General features: G+C 50.4%; 1 protein-coding gene across 10 annotated transcripts in view; it reads left to right on the top strand.

The window, feature by feature from the left end:
* Positions 1-14,541, top strand: part of KMT2C (lysine methyltransferase 2C) — a 440,610-nt gene that overhangs the window by 162,791 nt on the left and 263,278 nt on the right. For all 10 annotated transcript variants that reach the window (XM_075315430.1, XM_075315433.1, XM_075315425.1 and 7 more), the window contains 2 exons: positions 2,645-2,793; positions 11,031-11,141. In XM_075315430.1, coding sequence (XP_075171545.1) covers positions 2,645-2,793; positions 11,031-11,141 — 260 coding nt within the window. The remainder of the gene's footprint in view (positions 1-2,644; positions 2,794-11,030; positions 11,142-14,541) is intronic.

Below are 14,541 nucleotides of genomic sequence, written 5' to 3'. Positions count from 1 at the left end.
AACGAAGGATTAGTTTTACGAATGGCGAGTGCCACTTGGTCTTCTATTCTTTTTGATTATCTCACAACTTTTTTTTTCCACAAGTGTAGCAGTCATCCTTTTTATTGCCATTGTGTTTTCGGAGTCTGCGGTATTAAAGGGAACCAAACATTAGGATTTTCGTGTATAAAGGAAGCTTTTTTTTTTTTTTTTTAAATTATTTCATGAAATATTTAAAAAAAAAAAAAAAAATGATGTGGGCTTCGCTTTATTTTTGTTTGCTAGCTAGGTACAGCAGGCAGGTATGGGCTGCCCCCAACTCTCAGCTGCCTATTTGTACCTGGCTGGGAACCAAAAATATAGGGAAGCCCTTTTTTAAATTATTTCATGAATTTCATGAAATAATTAAAAAAAAAAAAAAAAGACTTGGGCTTCTCCCAATTTTTGTATCCAGCTGGGGACTGGAATCCGCAGCGCAGAGTGGCCCAAGCTTTCTGGCCCCCCCCCCCCCACTGCGAATTGCAGTCCGCAGCCGTCCCAGAAAATGGCGCTTTTGTACAAGAGTCATCTTCTGGCGTTGTATCCAACTCTTCCAGCGGCCTTGGTGCCAGGTGGCATGCTGGGTAATAAGGGGTGTCCTCCGATCAGCTATTCTCTGCTGTTGTGACTGTGCGCGCACCCGCGGTCACAGGAGAGCAGAGGATCAAGTGCGCATGCGCCGCCCTCTCAGTTGGAAGATTAGAACAGCAGGGGGTAACGTGGGCTTCAGAAAGATGGCGCCGGAGATAAGCGCTATGCGCAGGTGCCATCTCTGACGTCATCTTACTGAAAAGAAAAATTAGCATAGAGCCAGAGAGTAGGAGGAACAGGCGGGTGGGGGGGTAATCATGTGCATAACCCACCCGGATATTATCTGCTCCGTGCAACTGTCAATCAAAAAGCTGCCGAATTTTTAAACTTCACTTTCTTGGTTTTGAATGGCTAAACATCTGAGCTGTCCACTATAGGTATGTAGATAATCAGCCTGATAATGCCAGTACTGCACTGGCTTTACCTTATATATGAAAATACTGATGTTTGCTTCCCTTTAAGTGCTTGGGCAGTGCAGTTTCTTTTTTTGTTTTGTTTTCTGTATCACTTCATAAACAGTACATTTTTGACAGCACTGTACTTTTTTCACTGTCCCATTACTTTGCATGTTTGCGAGTTTGACTCTCGTCACAGATCAGAAACTGCCACTTGTCCTTCTAGTCTATCTTAATTTTTTTTTTTTTTTTTTTTTGCAGATACAGGGTTCACAAAAAAAACAAAACTGTACCATAGACTATAACGGGTACATGTTCTATCTGTCAAAAGCAAAGATAGCTTTAACAAGTGTTCTATCTGAATGAAGCCTAGAACTTAAAGGAGTTGTCCACCACTTTTACATTGACTGCCTATCCTTAGGACAGGTTGTAAATGTCTGATTGGCTGGGTTCCGACACCCATCATCCCCACTGATCAGCTGTCCTTGGTGTTGGAGACAGCAGGAGGCCGGAAACACTCAGTTCTGCAGCTTCTCTGTCTTCTGATAGTGGCTGCGGACTGCACATCCACTTCCCGATCAGTTGACGGGGCAGCTCCAGAACTGACCATATCTGGCCTACTGTGTGGCCAGCACCTAGGACAGCTGATCAGTGGGGATGACGGGTGTCGGACCCCAGCCAATCAGACATTTATAAACTGTCCTAAGGATAGACTATCAATTTTAAAGTAGTGGACAACCTCTTTAAAGGGAACCTGTCAACAGATTTGGTGACTATAAGCTGCATCCACCACTACTGAGCTCTTATATACAGCACTCTGGAATACTGTCCGGCCCGGAGCCTCATCTGTCCGGCCCGGCTCCTCCTCTGTCCGGCTGTACTGTAATGTGCAGGCACAAGGAAAGATTAAAGACTGCCTTCGCATGCGTACAACAATACTTTAATCTGCCCTGAGTAGGGCAGATCAAAGTGTGCCTGTGCAGGACCTCTATGCCGCCCAGTGTGTATTACATAGGATGCGTCATGCACACAGGCCTCAGAAGGAAGACTGCGATCACCACAGAGAGGAGGCACCGGACCGGAGAGCAGCGACACCCATCGGACCGAACCACCCCTTAGGTGAGTATTATAAAAGTGTTTGACCTACACAGCGGCCTGGACTCTTTTATACAGTATTCTGGAATGCTGCATATAAGAGCTCAGGGGGGGTGGCGGCTGCAGTTTATAGTCTCCAAATCTGGTGACAGGTTCCCATTAATCCTTTCTGTAATTGCATCTGTATGTAAAAGTCCAAGTCTGGACCGTGATTCACTGGCCTAAACTTGACAGTCTGTAATTTTACCGGCCTACAATGCATTTACGTTCAGGTATTTGGGGTTGTAGCCGGCCAGGAAACACGGTCCGCACTCCTCATTGTCTCATACGGGTGTGTGAATGAAGCCCAATTCTGATAGTTTATACAGAGTCATTTTCAGAGCTTTGGTAGTGAAGAGTATAAGACATCGTATTGACAGGTTCTCTTTAAGCTTTATCTTGGGGCGGGTGATCATTGCTGTTCAGGATTGCAGGCATCCCTGTGTTTACTGCTTGTGAATTGTACTATGCTGCAGCCTGACATCTGTATTACTATTCTTCTTGAGGTGGATACATCTAGACTGTGAAAAATGTGTGGACTATTTAGATGATCAGTGGAAAGACGATTACATCTGCACATTATGTAAGCAATCTGACGCGGAGGACGGAGTCGGGGATGAATGTATGGATATGGAGGTTGCGGAAGCAGAAGCCGGTAAGTGTCTTTGATGATAATTGCCTATTGTAGGTAATAAGAATGGAGTAATATGGGCTGCTCATGTTTATGCTCCAGTCTCAACTACTTTTTCTTCGGCGCTCCATTGGGAGACCCAGACGATTGGTGTATAGCTACTGCCTCCGGAGGCCACACAAAGCATTACACTAAAAAGTGTAAGGCCCCTCCCCTTCTGGCTATACACCCCCAGTGGGATCACTGGCTCACCAGTTTTCTGCTTTGTGCGAAGGAGGTCAGACATCCACGCATAGCTCCACTGTTTAGTCAGCAGCAGCTGCTGACTATGTCGGATGGAAGAAAAGTGGGCCCATATGGGGTCCCCAGCATGCTCCCTTCTCACCCCACTTGCGGTTTGTAAGGTTGAGGTACCCATTGCGGGTACGGAGGCTGGAGCCCACATGCTGTTTTCCTTCCCCATCCCCCCTCAGGGCTCTGGGCGAAGTGGGATCTTACCGGTCTCCAGGCACTGAGACCGGGCTCCATCCAAAGACCCAGGGAACCTGCTGGATATGGAGCCGAGTATCGTCAGGGACAGGCCCTGCTACATTAAGGTACTCTGTGTCCCCGGGCAAGCGCGCACACACACCAGCATTGCTGGGAGTGTTAGTGCGCCGGGGGCAACAGCGCGGAGCGCTCGTGCTATTATTCACTACAGCTTTGCTGAGTGACTTTATGTATTGGGAACTGCCGCGCCGGCCGTTGCTGGGTGTTTTTGACATTGTGGCGCGGCTGGGACTTGTGGTGCGCCGGGGACTTCCGCGCTGGCCGTGCACATGGACGGCCGCGCTTATTACTCGAGTCCCCGGCTTTGCGGCCTAGTTTTCGTTTCGTTCCCGCCTCCAGCCCTGCCAGTCAGGGGAGAGGCGGGACGCTGTACAGACAGTCAGCGCCGAGGGCTGGAGTCTGCTTTGCATTCTCCAGCCCCCTTCACTGGACACAGTGGGACGCCAGTTTCCCGCTCTTGTCTGGGGCACGCCCACGGCCCGCCCCTCGTCACACGAGCTGGAGAAGGACGCCGGCAGCCATTCCTGCACGCAGTCCGAGCTGGGGAACGGAGCATGCTCTGGGCAACCAACACAGGGCTCTGGCGACCACACACCCGCGTTATAGGCGGGCGGTAAGCAGCACCTGAAGTGCTGACCCCACTAAATACGGAAGTGTCCATTTGTATTTTATGCTTGTATGCTATACACTGCACTGTAGGTCGCTATCTTTGGCTATATGCCCTTCTAGATGGCGAGATAACAGCAGCAAAAACGCAAGGGTGCTAAGGCACAGGTTTTCTAGGCTGCTTGTATTGCATGTGCTGAAGTGTTCATTTGTACTTATGCTTGTATGCTATACATTGCACTGTACGGTCGCTACTCTTGGCTATATTCTCCTAGAGGGCTGGACAACAGCAGCAAAAAAGCATGGGTGCCAAGGCACAGGCTTTATAGGCTGCTTGTACTGCATGTGCTGAAGTGTTCATTTGTATATATGCTTGTATGCTATACATTGCACTGTACGGTCGCTACTCTGGGCTATATTCTCCTAGATGGCTGGACAACAGCAGCATAAAAGCAAGGGTGCCAAGGCACAGGCTTTCTATGCTGCTTGTATTGCATGTGCTGAAGTGTTTATGCTTGTATGCTATACATCGCATAGATGACTAGAATACAGCAGCAAAAAAGCAACACAGGCTTTCTATGCTGCTTTTCCTGCATGTGATACTGTTCCACCGGCAGGTTCCACTGACCCCCATTGTGTGCAATGCTCCACTGTAGCACTTGGTCAGCCGGGGTCTCTACTAGAGGTGGCCAAAGGAACCACCTGTGAACCCTGTCCAGGGACAGGGACGGAGATTGTCATGGGATGGAGACTTTGCAGTCCAGACAGGCCATGGGCAATCTTGATTAATGCTCCCTGGCCACCCTCATTTGGAACGTACTCAGTGCTCCGGGGGGGTCCCAGGCATTCCAGGGTGAAGGCTCTGACACAGACGGCAGTCCCAGACAGCCTAAGCTAGCTCGCTGGGTGCGGCACTCGGCTTCATCACTGGTCAAGGTCCCAGCAGGACGACTCTCTGTATGATGAGGCAGACGTAGCTGATCAGGGCTTTGGTCCTGACACCGCTCTCAATCCGGATACACTGGATGGTGACGCCATAGTGAATGATCTTATAGCGTCCATCAATGGAATGTTGCATATTTCTCCCTCAGCTCCCCCAGTGGAGGAGTCAGCTTCACAGCAGGAGAAATCCTTTTTCAGTACTCATGCGTAGATTGAGTACTTTTTCTGGCCACGCTGACTTCAGAGACGCAGTTCAGAAACACCACGCTTACCAGATAAACGTTTTCTCCAAACGTTTTAAGGATGCACGTTATCCCTTTACCCTGACGTGGTAAAGCACTGGACCCAGGGCCCAAAGGTGGATCCCCCAATCTCCAGGCTTGCGGCTAGATCCATAGTTGCAGTGGAGATGGGACTTCACTTAAAGATGCCATTGACAGACAGATAGACCTCTGGTTGAAATCTGTCTGTGAAGCTATCAGCGTGTCGGTTGCTCCGGCATTCGCAGCCGTATGGGCACTCTAACCTATTTCAGCTGGTCTTGCGCAGCTGCTCTTGAGCACATGTACATCTGTGCCGCAGGTGGTGTCCTTAACCTCGCAATGTCTGCATTGCGACTTACCCTAGTAAGGCTGTCCTGGGGGGACAGTCGAGGTTGGTCCTTCCCAGACTCGGGCAAGTCCCAATTGTCCTCGTCTAAAAGGGCTCAAAAGGCTCAGAGGGGCTCAGATTCCGGCCGGGCTCATTCACGCCCAAGAAAGGCAGCAGGAGGAACCGCTACCAAGGCGATCTCCTCATGTATTTCAGCTCTCTCTCCGCATCCGCGGTTGGTGGCAGAATCTCCCGCTTCTGGGTACATTTAGCTGCCACAGGTCACAGACCGGTGGGTGAGAGACATTGTGTCTCACGTGTACAGGATAGAGCTCTGTTCTCGTCCTCCGGCTCGACTCTTCAGAACTCCCCCCCCCCCCCCCCCCCCCCCCACCGAGCCGATGCTCTTCTGCAGGCAGAAGGAGTGGTAATCCCTGTTCCTCTCCAGGAACAAGACACGGTTTTTTCCTCCAATCTTATTGGGGTGCCAAAAAAGGGTGGTTTTTTCCGTTCCGTTCTGGACCTAAAACTGCTCACCAAGCACGTGCAGGCCAGGCGGTTCCGGATGTAACCCTCCGCTCCGTCATTGCCTCAATGTCTCAAGGAGATTTCCTAGCATCAATAGACATCAGGATGCTTATCTCCACGTGCCGATTGCTCCAGAGCACCAGCGTTTGCTACGTTTCGTTATTGAAGACGAGCATCTTCAGTGCGTACCACTGCCCTTCGGTCTGGCGACAGCCCTACGAGTTTTCACCAAGTTCAGGGCAGCAGTGGGAGCAGTCCTGCACTCTCAGGGTCACTCTGTGATCCTTACTGGACGATCCACCTGTCAAGGCAAGCTCTCAAGAGGCATGCCGACACAGCCTGAACGTGGCGCTGGAGACTCTCCAGAGTTTCGGGTGGATCATCAACTTTTCAAGGTTACATCGGGCACCGACCCAATCGCTGACATATCTGGGCATGGAGTTTCACACTCCCTCAGCGATAGTGAAGCTTCCGCTGGACAAGCAGCGTTCACTACAGTCGGGGGTGCAGTCTCTCCTTCAAGGCCAGTCACACCCCTTAAGACGCCTCATGCAGAGGCAGTCACTTTCGCGCAGTTTCATCTGCGTCCACTTCAATGGGACATGCTTTGCCAATGGGTTGGGGAGTCGACGTCCCTAGAGAGGAACGTTTCCCTTCTCAGACGGTCAAGGACTCTCTTCAGGGAGTCCATCCTTTAGATCAATGTTCTGGAAATCTGGGCAGTGCATCTTGCCCTGCAAGCCTTCCAGCAGTGGCTGGAAGGAAAACAGATCCGAATTCAGTCGGACAATTCCACAGCGGTGGCAGACATCGCCCACCAAGGCGGAACACGCATCGCCAAGCCTACCAGGCAATCCGGCGGATTCTGATGTGGGTGGAGGACAGAGCATCCACCATATCCGCAGTTCACATCCCGGGCGTAGAAAATTGGGAAGCAGACTTCCTCAGTCGCCTGGGCATGGACGCAGGGGAATGGCCTCTGCACCCAGTATGGTGTCAGGAAATCTGTAGCCGCTGGGGGATGCCGGACGTCGACCTAATGGCGTCTCGGCACAACAACAAGGTCCCGATTTTCATGGCGCGGTCTCACGAGCAAAGAGCTCTGGCGGCAGGCGCCCTAGTTCAGGATTGGTCGCAGTTCCAGCTATCCTATGTGTTTTCTACTCTGGCACTGTTGCCCAGAGTGCTACGCAAGCTCAGCTCCGCTTGCCGCCGCGCCATCCTCGTCGTCCCAGACTGACCGAGGAGGTCGTGGTCCCGGATCTGTGGCATCTCACGGTCGGCCAACCGTGGGCACTCTCAGACCGGCCAGACTTACTGTCCCAAGGGCCGTTCTTTCCACTGAATTCTACGGCCCTGATCCGGACTGTGCGGCCATCGAGTCCGAGATCCTAGCGTCTTCAGGATTATCTCAAGACGTCATTGCCACCATGAGACGGGCTAGGAAGCCGACGTCTGCCAAAATCTACCACAAGACGTGGAAGTTATTCTTATCTTGGTGCTCTGCTTAGGGAGTGTCTCCCTGGCCATTTGCATTGTCTCCTTTTTCCCCCCTTCCTGCATCTGGATTGGGAAAAGGTTTGTCGCTCGGCTCCCTTAAAGGACAAGTCGCAGCGCTGTCGGTATTCTTTCAGAAGCGCCTAGTACGACTTCCTCAGGTACGCACGTTCCTGCAGGGGGGTTATCACATTGTCCCTCCGTACAAGAGGCCGTCAGACCCATGGGATCTGCACAGGGTATTAATTGCTCTCTAGGAGCCGCCCTTCGAGCCTCTGAGGGATGTTTTCACTTTCTCGACTTCCACAGAAAGTGGCCTTTCTGGTAGCGGTCACGTCTTTTCGGAGAGTGTCCGAACTAGGAGCGCGGTCATCCAAAGCTCCCTTCCTGGTGTTCACCAAGATAAGGTAGAGCTGCGTCCGATCCCAGAGTTTCTCCCTAAGGTGGTATTCCCTTTTTATCACAATCAGGATATCTCCTTACCTTCCTTTTATCCATTTCATCGATATGTAATGGCTTTGCATTGTTGGATCTGGTGTAGAGCACCCAGAATCTACATTCCCGCACGGCGCCCCTGCGCCGCTCGGATGCACTCTTTGTCCTTGTCACTGGTCAGCGCAAGGGATCGCAGGCTGCAACATCCACCCTGGCTCAATGGATCAAGGAACCAATCCTTGAAGCCTACCGTTCTACTGGGCTTCCGGTTCCATCAGGGCTGAAGGCCCATTCTACCAGAGCCGTGGATGCGTCCTGGGCATTACGGCACCAGGCTACGGCTCAACAGGTGTGCCAGGCAGCTACCTGGTCGAGTCTGCACACTTTCACCAAACATTATCAGGTGCATACCTATGCTTCGGCGGACGCCAGCCTAGGTAGAAGAGTCCTGCAGGCGGCAGTTGCCTCCCCGTAGGGGAAGGCTGTCTTGCAGCTCTAACATGAGGTATTTCTTTACCCACCCAGGGACAGCTTTTGGACGTCCCAATCGTCTGGGTCTCCCAATGGAGCGCCGAAGAAGAAGGGAATTTTGTTACTTACCGTAAATTCCTTTTCTTCTAGCTCCTATTGGGAGACCCAGCACCCGCCCTGTTGTCCTTCGGGATTTTTGGTTGTTTTCGGGTACACATGTTGTTCATGTTGAATGGTTTTCAGTTCTCCGATGTTACTTCGGAGTGAATTTGTTTAAACCAGTTATTGGCTTTCCTCCTTCTTGCTTTTGCACTAAAACTGGTGAGCCAGTGATCCCACTGGGGGTGTATAGCCAGAAGGGGAGGGGCCTTACACTTTTTAGTGTAATGCTTTGTGTGGCCTCCGGAGGCAGTAGCTATACACCAATCGTCTGGGTCTCCCAATAGGAGCTAGAAGAAAAGGAATTTACGGTAAGTAACAAAATTCCCTTCTTTGCAGACATTTTGCTAGATTGCAGAGGTTTGGCGTTTCGTAGACTTTCAGCCACAAGGAAATTAGTGACGTGCAGAATAGATCTAGGACACACTTACTTTCCTCTAGTAATTTGCTACATTAGGTGCTGTGCAAGCTGAGGATAAGGCTATGTGCACACGTTGCATTCTGCCGGGACAACTATTCTGCAGCGTTTTGTCACTGCATGTGCGTTTCAAAACGCTGCCGAAAAGCTGCGTTTTGGATGCATTGTGGATGCAGAATTCATGAGTTCTGGATGCTTGCTTTACCATAGACAGAGTGGGAAACGCATCCAAAACACACAAAAGAAGTGACATGTTGCTTTTTTGAACACAGTGATTCGGCCACAAATTTCAGCGTTCTAAAACGCAACGTGCACATTGAATTTGCACACAAGCTACATAGAATTTGCTGGGGACACAGAACGCATTTGTTTACGCTGCAGTCCAAAGTGCTGCGTAAACGCATGCAAAACGCACACGTGTGCATATGGCCTAAGAGTCCTCTCCATTATGTGCCGTCTGACGACGACCCCACCTGCTGCCGATTAAGGAACAAACTCCCATTTGGGCATGGGGTACTCGCCGATCGTAGTTGGGCGGGCTCAGTGGGGCTTTGCTCAAGTGGTATTTCATAGTGATTTTAGAGATACTGTACAAAATTCAGTGACATTACTTATGCAGCACTGAGGCTTTATAGACGTAGTAAGGTGTCAGATTTTGGGGCCTTAAGGGGGGGTTCTTGGATGGAAACATGTTATCACGTATGTGAAGGATAGCTGATAATCTATTGATCAGTCTGGTCTGACTGCTGCGCCCGCACAGATCGGTAGAACAGGAGCTTATATCCCCAGTAGAGTGGAGCAGCAGTGCCTACGCTCCATTCATTCTCTGTGGAGCTGTCAAGCGCTGTGCTCGGCTTTTTCCAGTCGCCCTATAGAGATGAATGTAGTGGCAGACGGGCATCTGACCTGCTGCTCCATTTTGTCATATCCCAGATAAAATTTCCCCATTCTGCCAATCAGTACAGGTCCCACTGGTCGGACCCCCACGGATCAGTAAGTAGCTTGTTTTCACTGGACAAGTTACTTAGGCTGCTTTGACACTACGTTTTTTTAACATGCGTCATAAACGTTTTTTTGCTGTAAAAGTGCATCCTGTTTTTTACAAACAAAAACGCATGCAAATGCATGTGTTATTTTGCAGGATCCTGTCGCTTGAAGTTTATGGGCGGGCATTGAAGTCCTGTGATCGGGAGTGAGGGGAACTGAACGTGATAGACTGGGAGCCGGCATCTGACAGCTGCGGACGCTGGTAACCAAGGTAAACATCGGGTAACTAAGCGAAGTACTTTGCTTGGATACCTGATATTTACCTTGGTTACGAGCGTCCGCAGCTGCTAGGAGCCGGTCTGCCTGCTCCCTGCACACGTAACCAAGGTAAACATCGGGTAACTAAGCGAAGCGCTTTGCTTGGTTACCCGATATTTACCTTGGTTACGCGTGTCCGCCGCTCTCAGGCGGTGGAGAGAGAGAGAGAGGAGAGAGAGGGAGGGGGAGAGAGAGACTGATCACGCCAGGCTAATTTCTGGGCATGCTCAGTAGAGCAAGCAGGATCCTGTCTATCAGCATGCCAGCGTTCACATACGTTTGCGTGCAGTATAGTCAGGATCCAGTAATAAACAGTATTTGGACGCAGCTCAAAAACGCTACAAGTAGCGTTTTTGAAAAAAGGTAAAAAACTGCAACTTGCTGGATCCTCACTATAACGCACGCAAACGCAGGTGAACGCATGTTGACGCGAGTCCATTGCAAATGCATTGAAACGAAAACGCATTTGCACTGGATCCGTTTTTGCGTTAAAAAAATGTTCATGACGCATGTTTAAAAAACGTAGTGTGAAAGCAGCCTTACTGATGCAGTCTTGGGGTCCGCTAAGATTAAGGGAGAACAATACTGGGAACATTGCTCTTACTGTGGTTAGGAGCCAGAAGTCAGAGCTGGCAGTATGGGGGCTCGCAGTATGGGGGCTCGGAGGACTCCTCTGTTGTATTTAGTTTTGTTTATGGAGTTGAAAAAACATTTTAATGATCTTCGTGACTATTGAATTATCTTGCCTTTATTAATTTAGCATGCACAGATGAGACAGAAGTGGATACAGGTGGAAAAATGACATTTCAAGAAGAAGCACTTAATCACAATGATCATGTTCCAGGTGCAGCAGTAATGTGTCTTGATGAAGGTGCGCTGCATTTATTATTTACACACCGTTTTGGTTTATTCATTTATTAAATCAAAATTCTTTGCAGAAAAGATTTTTCTCATTCTTTACTTAGTCCTGATGGCAACATGTTACTTGTTTGTGCGGATTAGCTTTAGTACATGACAATCGAGACTAATCCTCTTGTGGATACATGGAAGCTGAAACTGCACATCTAGCGCAGAAATCAGAGCGTTCATCCCAGATTTCTCCCTGCGATTTCCTAGTCCATATATGCTGGATGTAGTAGAATATGTGTGAACGTAACCTAAGAAAGCATTGGGATTTTATTTTTGTACCTATGGAAAGCCTTTAAAACAGCAAAGTGTATATACAGAGAATCTGAGATGTAAGGGAGGGACAATACTTGGAATCCCCCAAGGTCACTAGACGAGGGGTCCGATTCCCCGATTCTTACTCCCTGCGTCTGGATGGAGTAGAGTAGCATACTTGTTTATGACCTCTGCTGATCATTTCATGTCCTTAGATAGGATTATACTGTCAGTCCCATACACATTGACATTGAGTAGAATTGATGCAACCCCTTCATTCTTTACGGACATAGTGAAAAAGGACAGCATTGGACCCCTGTTCTCTTGATGATGGAAATACCAGTAGTGGGACCCCCAGCAATCAGACATTTATCATCTACCCTGTGGCTCAGTATCAAAAATGACTAATTCATTATATACCGTATTTTTCGGACCATAAGACGCACTTTTTTTTGCCCCCGGCACAGCCTGCCGTGACCACGTGGACCCGCTCATTTAATATACACGCCCATCCTCCCGCCCATCTCTCAGCGCTGAACCCGGCGCTGAGAGATGGGCGGGGTGATGGGCGAGGGATAAACAGTCAGCCCGCATGATCACCCCTGGCAACTGCAGCCTGGAGTGATTATGTGCGGCTGTATTCACTGCTCCCCACACATCATTATCAGTGCGGGGTGCAGTGAATCAGTACACATTACTCACTGTTCCCCTGCAGCATCGCGATCTCCTGTCTGTGCCGGTCAGCTGACTTGCGTGGAGACTAGCCGCTCGCACAGCGATGACGTCATCGCTGTGTGCACGTGTCCACACGCAGCCGCTGGCACAGACAGGAGGAGATTGCGATGCTGCAGGGGAACGGGGACGGCTCCAATCAGCGGCGCTGCCGCTGACATAGACGGGAAGAGGAGCGGTGCTGGAGGGAGTGAGGTGAGGTAAGGTGAGTATGAACGTTTATTTTTTTTTTTTTTTTTTTTGTATATGCCACAGGATGCGGCCATACACCAGGATGATGGGGGTATATGAGTAGGATAGGGGTTTATTATGAGCAGCCTGGGGAGTATATGAGCTGGCTGGGGAGTATATGAGCTGGCTGGGGAGTATATGAGCTGGCTGGGGAGTATATGAGCTGGCTGGGGAGTATATGAGCTGGCTGGGGAGTATATGAGCTGGCTGGGGAGTATATGAGCTGGCTGGGGAGTATATGAGCTGGCTGGGGAGTATATGAGCTGGCTGGGGAGTATATGAGCTGGCTGGGGAGTATATGAGCTGGCTGGGGAGTATATGAGCTGGCTGGGGAGTATATGAGCTGGCTGGGGAGTATATGAGCTGGCTGGGGAGTATATGAGCTGGCTGGGGAGTATATGAGCTGGCTGGGGAGTATATGAGCTGGCTGGGGAGTATATGAGCTGGCTGGGGAGTATATGAGCTGGCTGGGGAGTATATGAGCTGGCTGGGGAGTATATGAGCTGGCTGGGGAGTATATGAGCTGGCTGGGGAGTATATGAGCTGGCTGGGGAGTATATGAGCTGGCTGGGGAGTATATGAGCTGGCTGGGGAGTATATGAGCTGGCTGGGGAGTATATGAGCTGGCTGGGGAGTATATGAGCTGGCTGGGGAGTATATGAGCTGGCTGGGGAGTATATGAGCTGGCTGGGGAGTATATGAGCTGGCTGGGGAGTATATGAGCTGGCTGGGGAGTATATGAGCTGGCTGGGGAGTATATGAGCTGGCTGGGGAGTATATGAGCTGGCTGGGGAGTATATGAGCTGGCTGGGGAGTATATGAGCTGGCTGGGGAGTATATGAGCTGGATAGGGGTATATTATGAGCAGGATAGGGGTATATTATGAGCAGCATGGAGAGTATATAAGCTGGATGAGGATATATGAGCAGGCTGGGGAGTATATGAGCAGGCTGGGGAGTACCGTATTTTTCGGACCATAAGACGCACTTTTTTCCCCCAAATGTTTGGGGAAAGTTGGGGGTGCATCTTATGGTCTGACTGTGGCTGCGGGGAATGAGGTGGAGCAGGTCATCAGGGGCACGAGCAGGCTGTAGCAGCCTGCTGTGACCACGTGGGCCCGCTCATTACATATGCACGCCCATCCTCCCGCCCATCTCTCAGCGCTGAAGCCGGCACTGACAGGTGGGCGGGAGGACGAGCGGGGACACGCACATAGTAAAGAGCCGGTCCACATGATCACCCCTGGCAATTACAGCCTGGAGCGATCATGTGCGGCTGTATTCACTGCTCCCCGCGCGTCATCATCAGCGTGGGGGGGGGGCAGTGAATCAGTACACTTACCCGTCCCCCGTGTGTGGAGCTGTTCCCCTGCAGCACGCGATGTCTTCCTGTCTGTGCCGGTCAGCTGATCTGTGCTGGTCAGCTGATCGGCACAGACAGGAAGACGTCGCGTGCTGCAGGGGTACGGCTCCACACACACAGGTCAGTGGCGCAGAGAGGAAGATGATCGGTGCTGCAGGGAGTGAGGAAAAGGTGAGTATAAACGTTTGTTTTTTGTTTTTTTTTCTCTGTGCTATAGGATACAGGCCAAATACCAGGATGGTATATGAGCACGATGTGAGCATATAGCAGGATGGTATATGAGCACAATGGGGGCATATACCAGGATGGTATATGAGCACGATGGGGGCATATAGCAGGATGGTATATGAGCACGATGGGGGCATATACCAGGATGGTATATGAGCACGATGGGGGCATATAGCAGGATGGGAGTATATGAGAAGGATGGGGGCATATAGCAGGATGGGAGTTTATGAGCAGGATGGATGGGGGGGGGGTATATGAACAGGATGGGGGTATATGAACAGGATGGGGGGTATATGAACAGGATCTGGATGGGGGGTATATGAACAGAATGGGAGTATATGAGCAGGATGGATGGGGGGTATATGAACAGGATGGGGGTATATGAGCAGGATGGATGGGGGGATATATGAACAGGATGGGGGTATATGAACAGGATGGGGGTATATGAACAGGATGGGGGTATATGAACAGGATGGGGGTATATGAACAGGATGGGGGTATATGAACAGGATGGGGGTATATGAACAGGATGGGGGTATATGAACAGGATGGGGGTA

This window comes from Anomaloglossus baeobatrachus, chromosome 6 (assembly GCF_048569485.1).
Source record: "Anomaloglossus baeobatrachus isolate aAnoBae1 chromosome 6, aAnoBae1.hap1, whole genome shotgun sequence".
Lineage (NCBI taxonomy): Eukaryota > Metazoa > Chordata > Amphibia > Anura > Aromobatidae > Anomaloglossus > Anomaloglossus baeobatrachus.
Note: the sequence above shows the minus strand (reverse complement) of the source record. Positions and strands in the feature narration are given on the sequence as shown.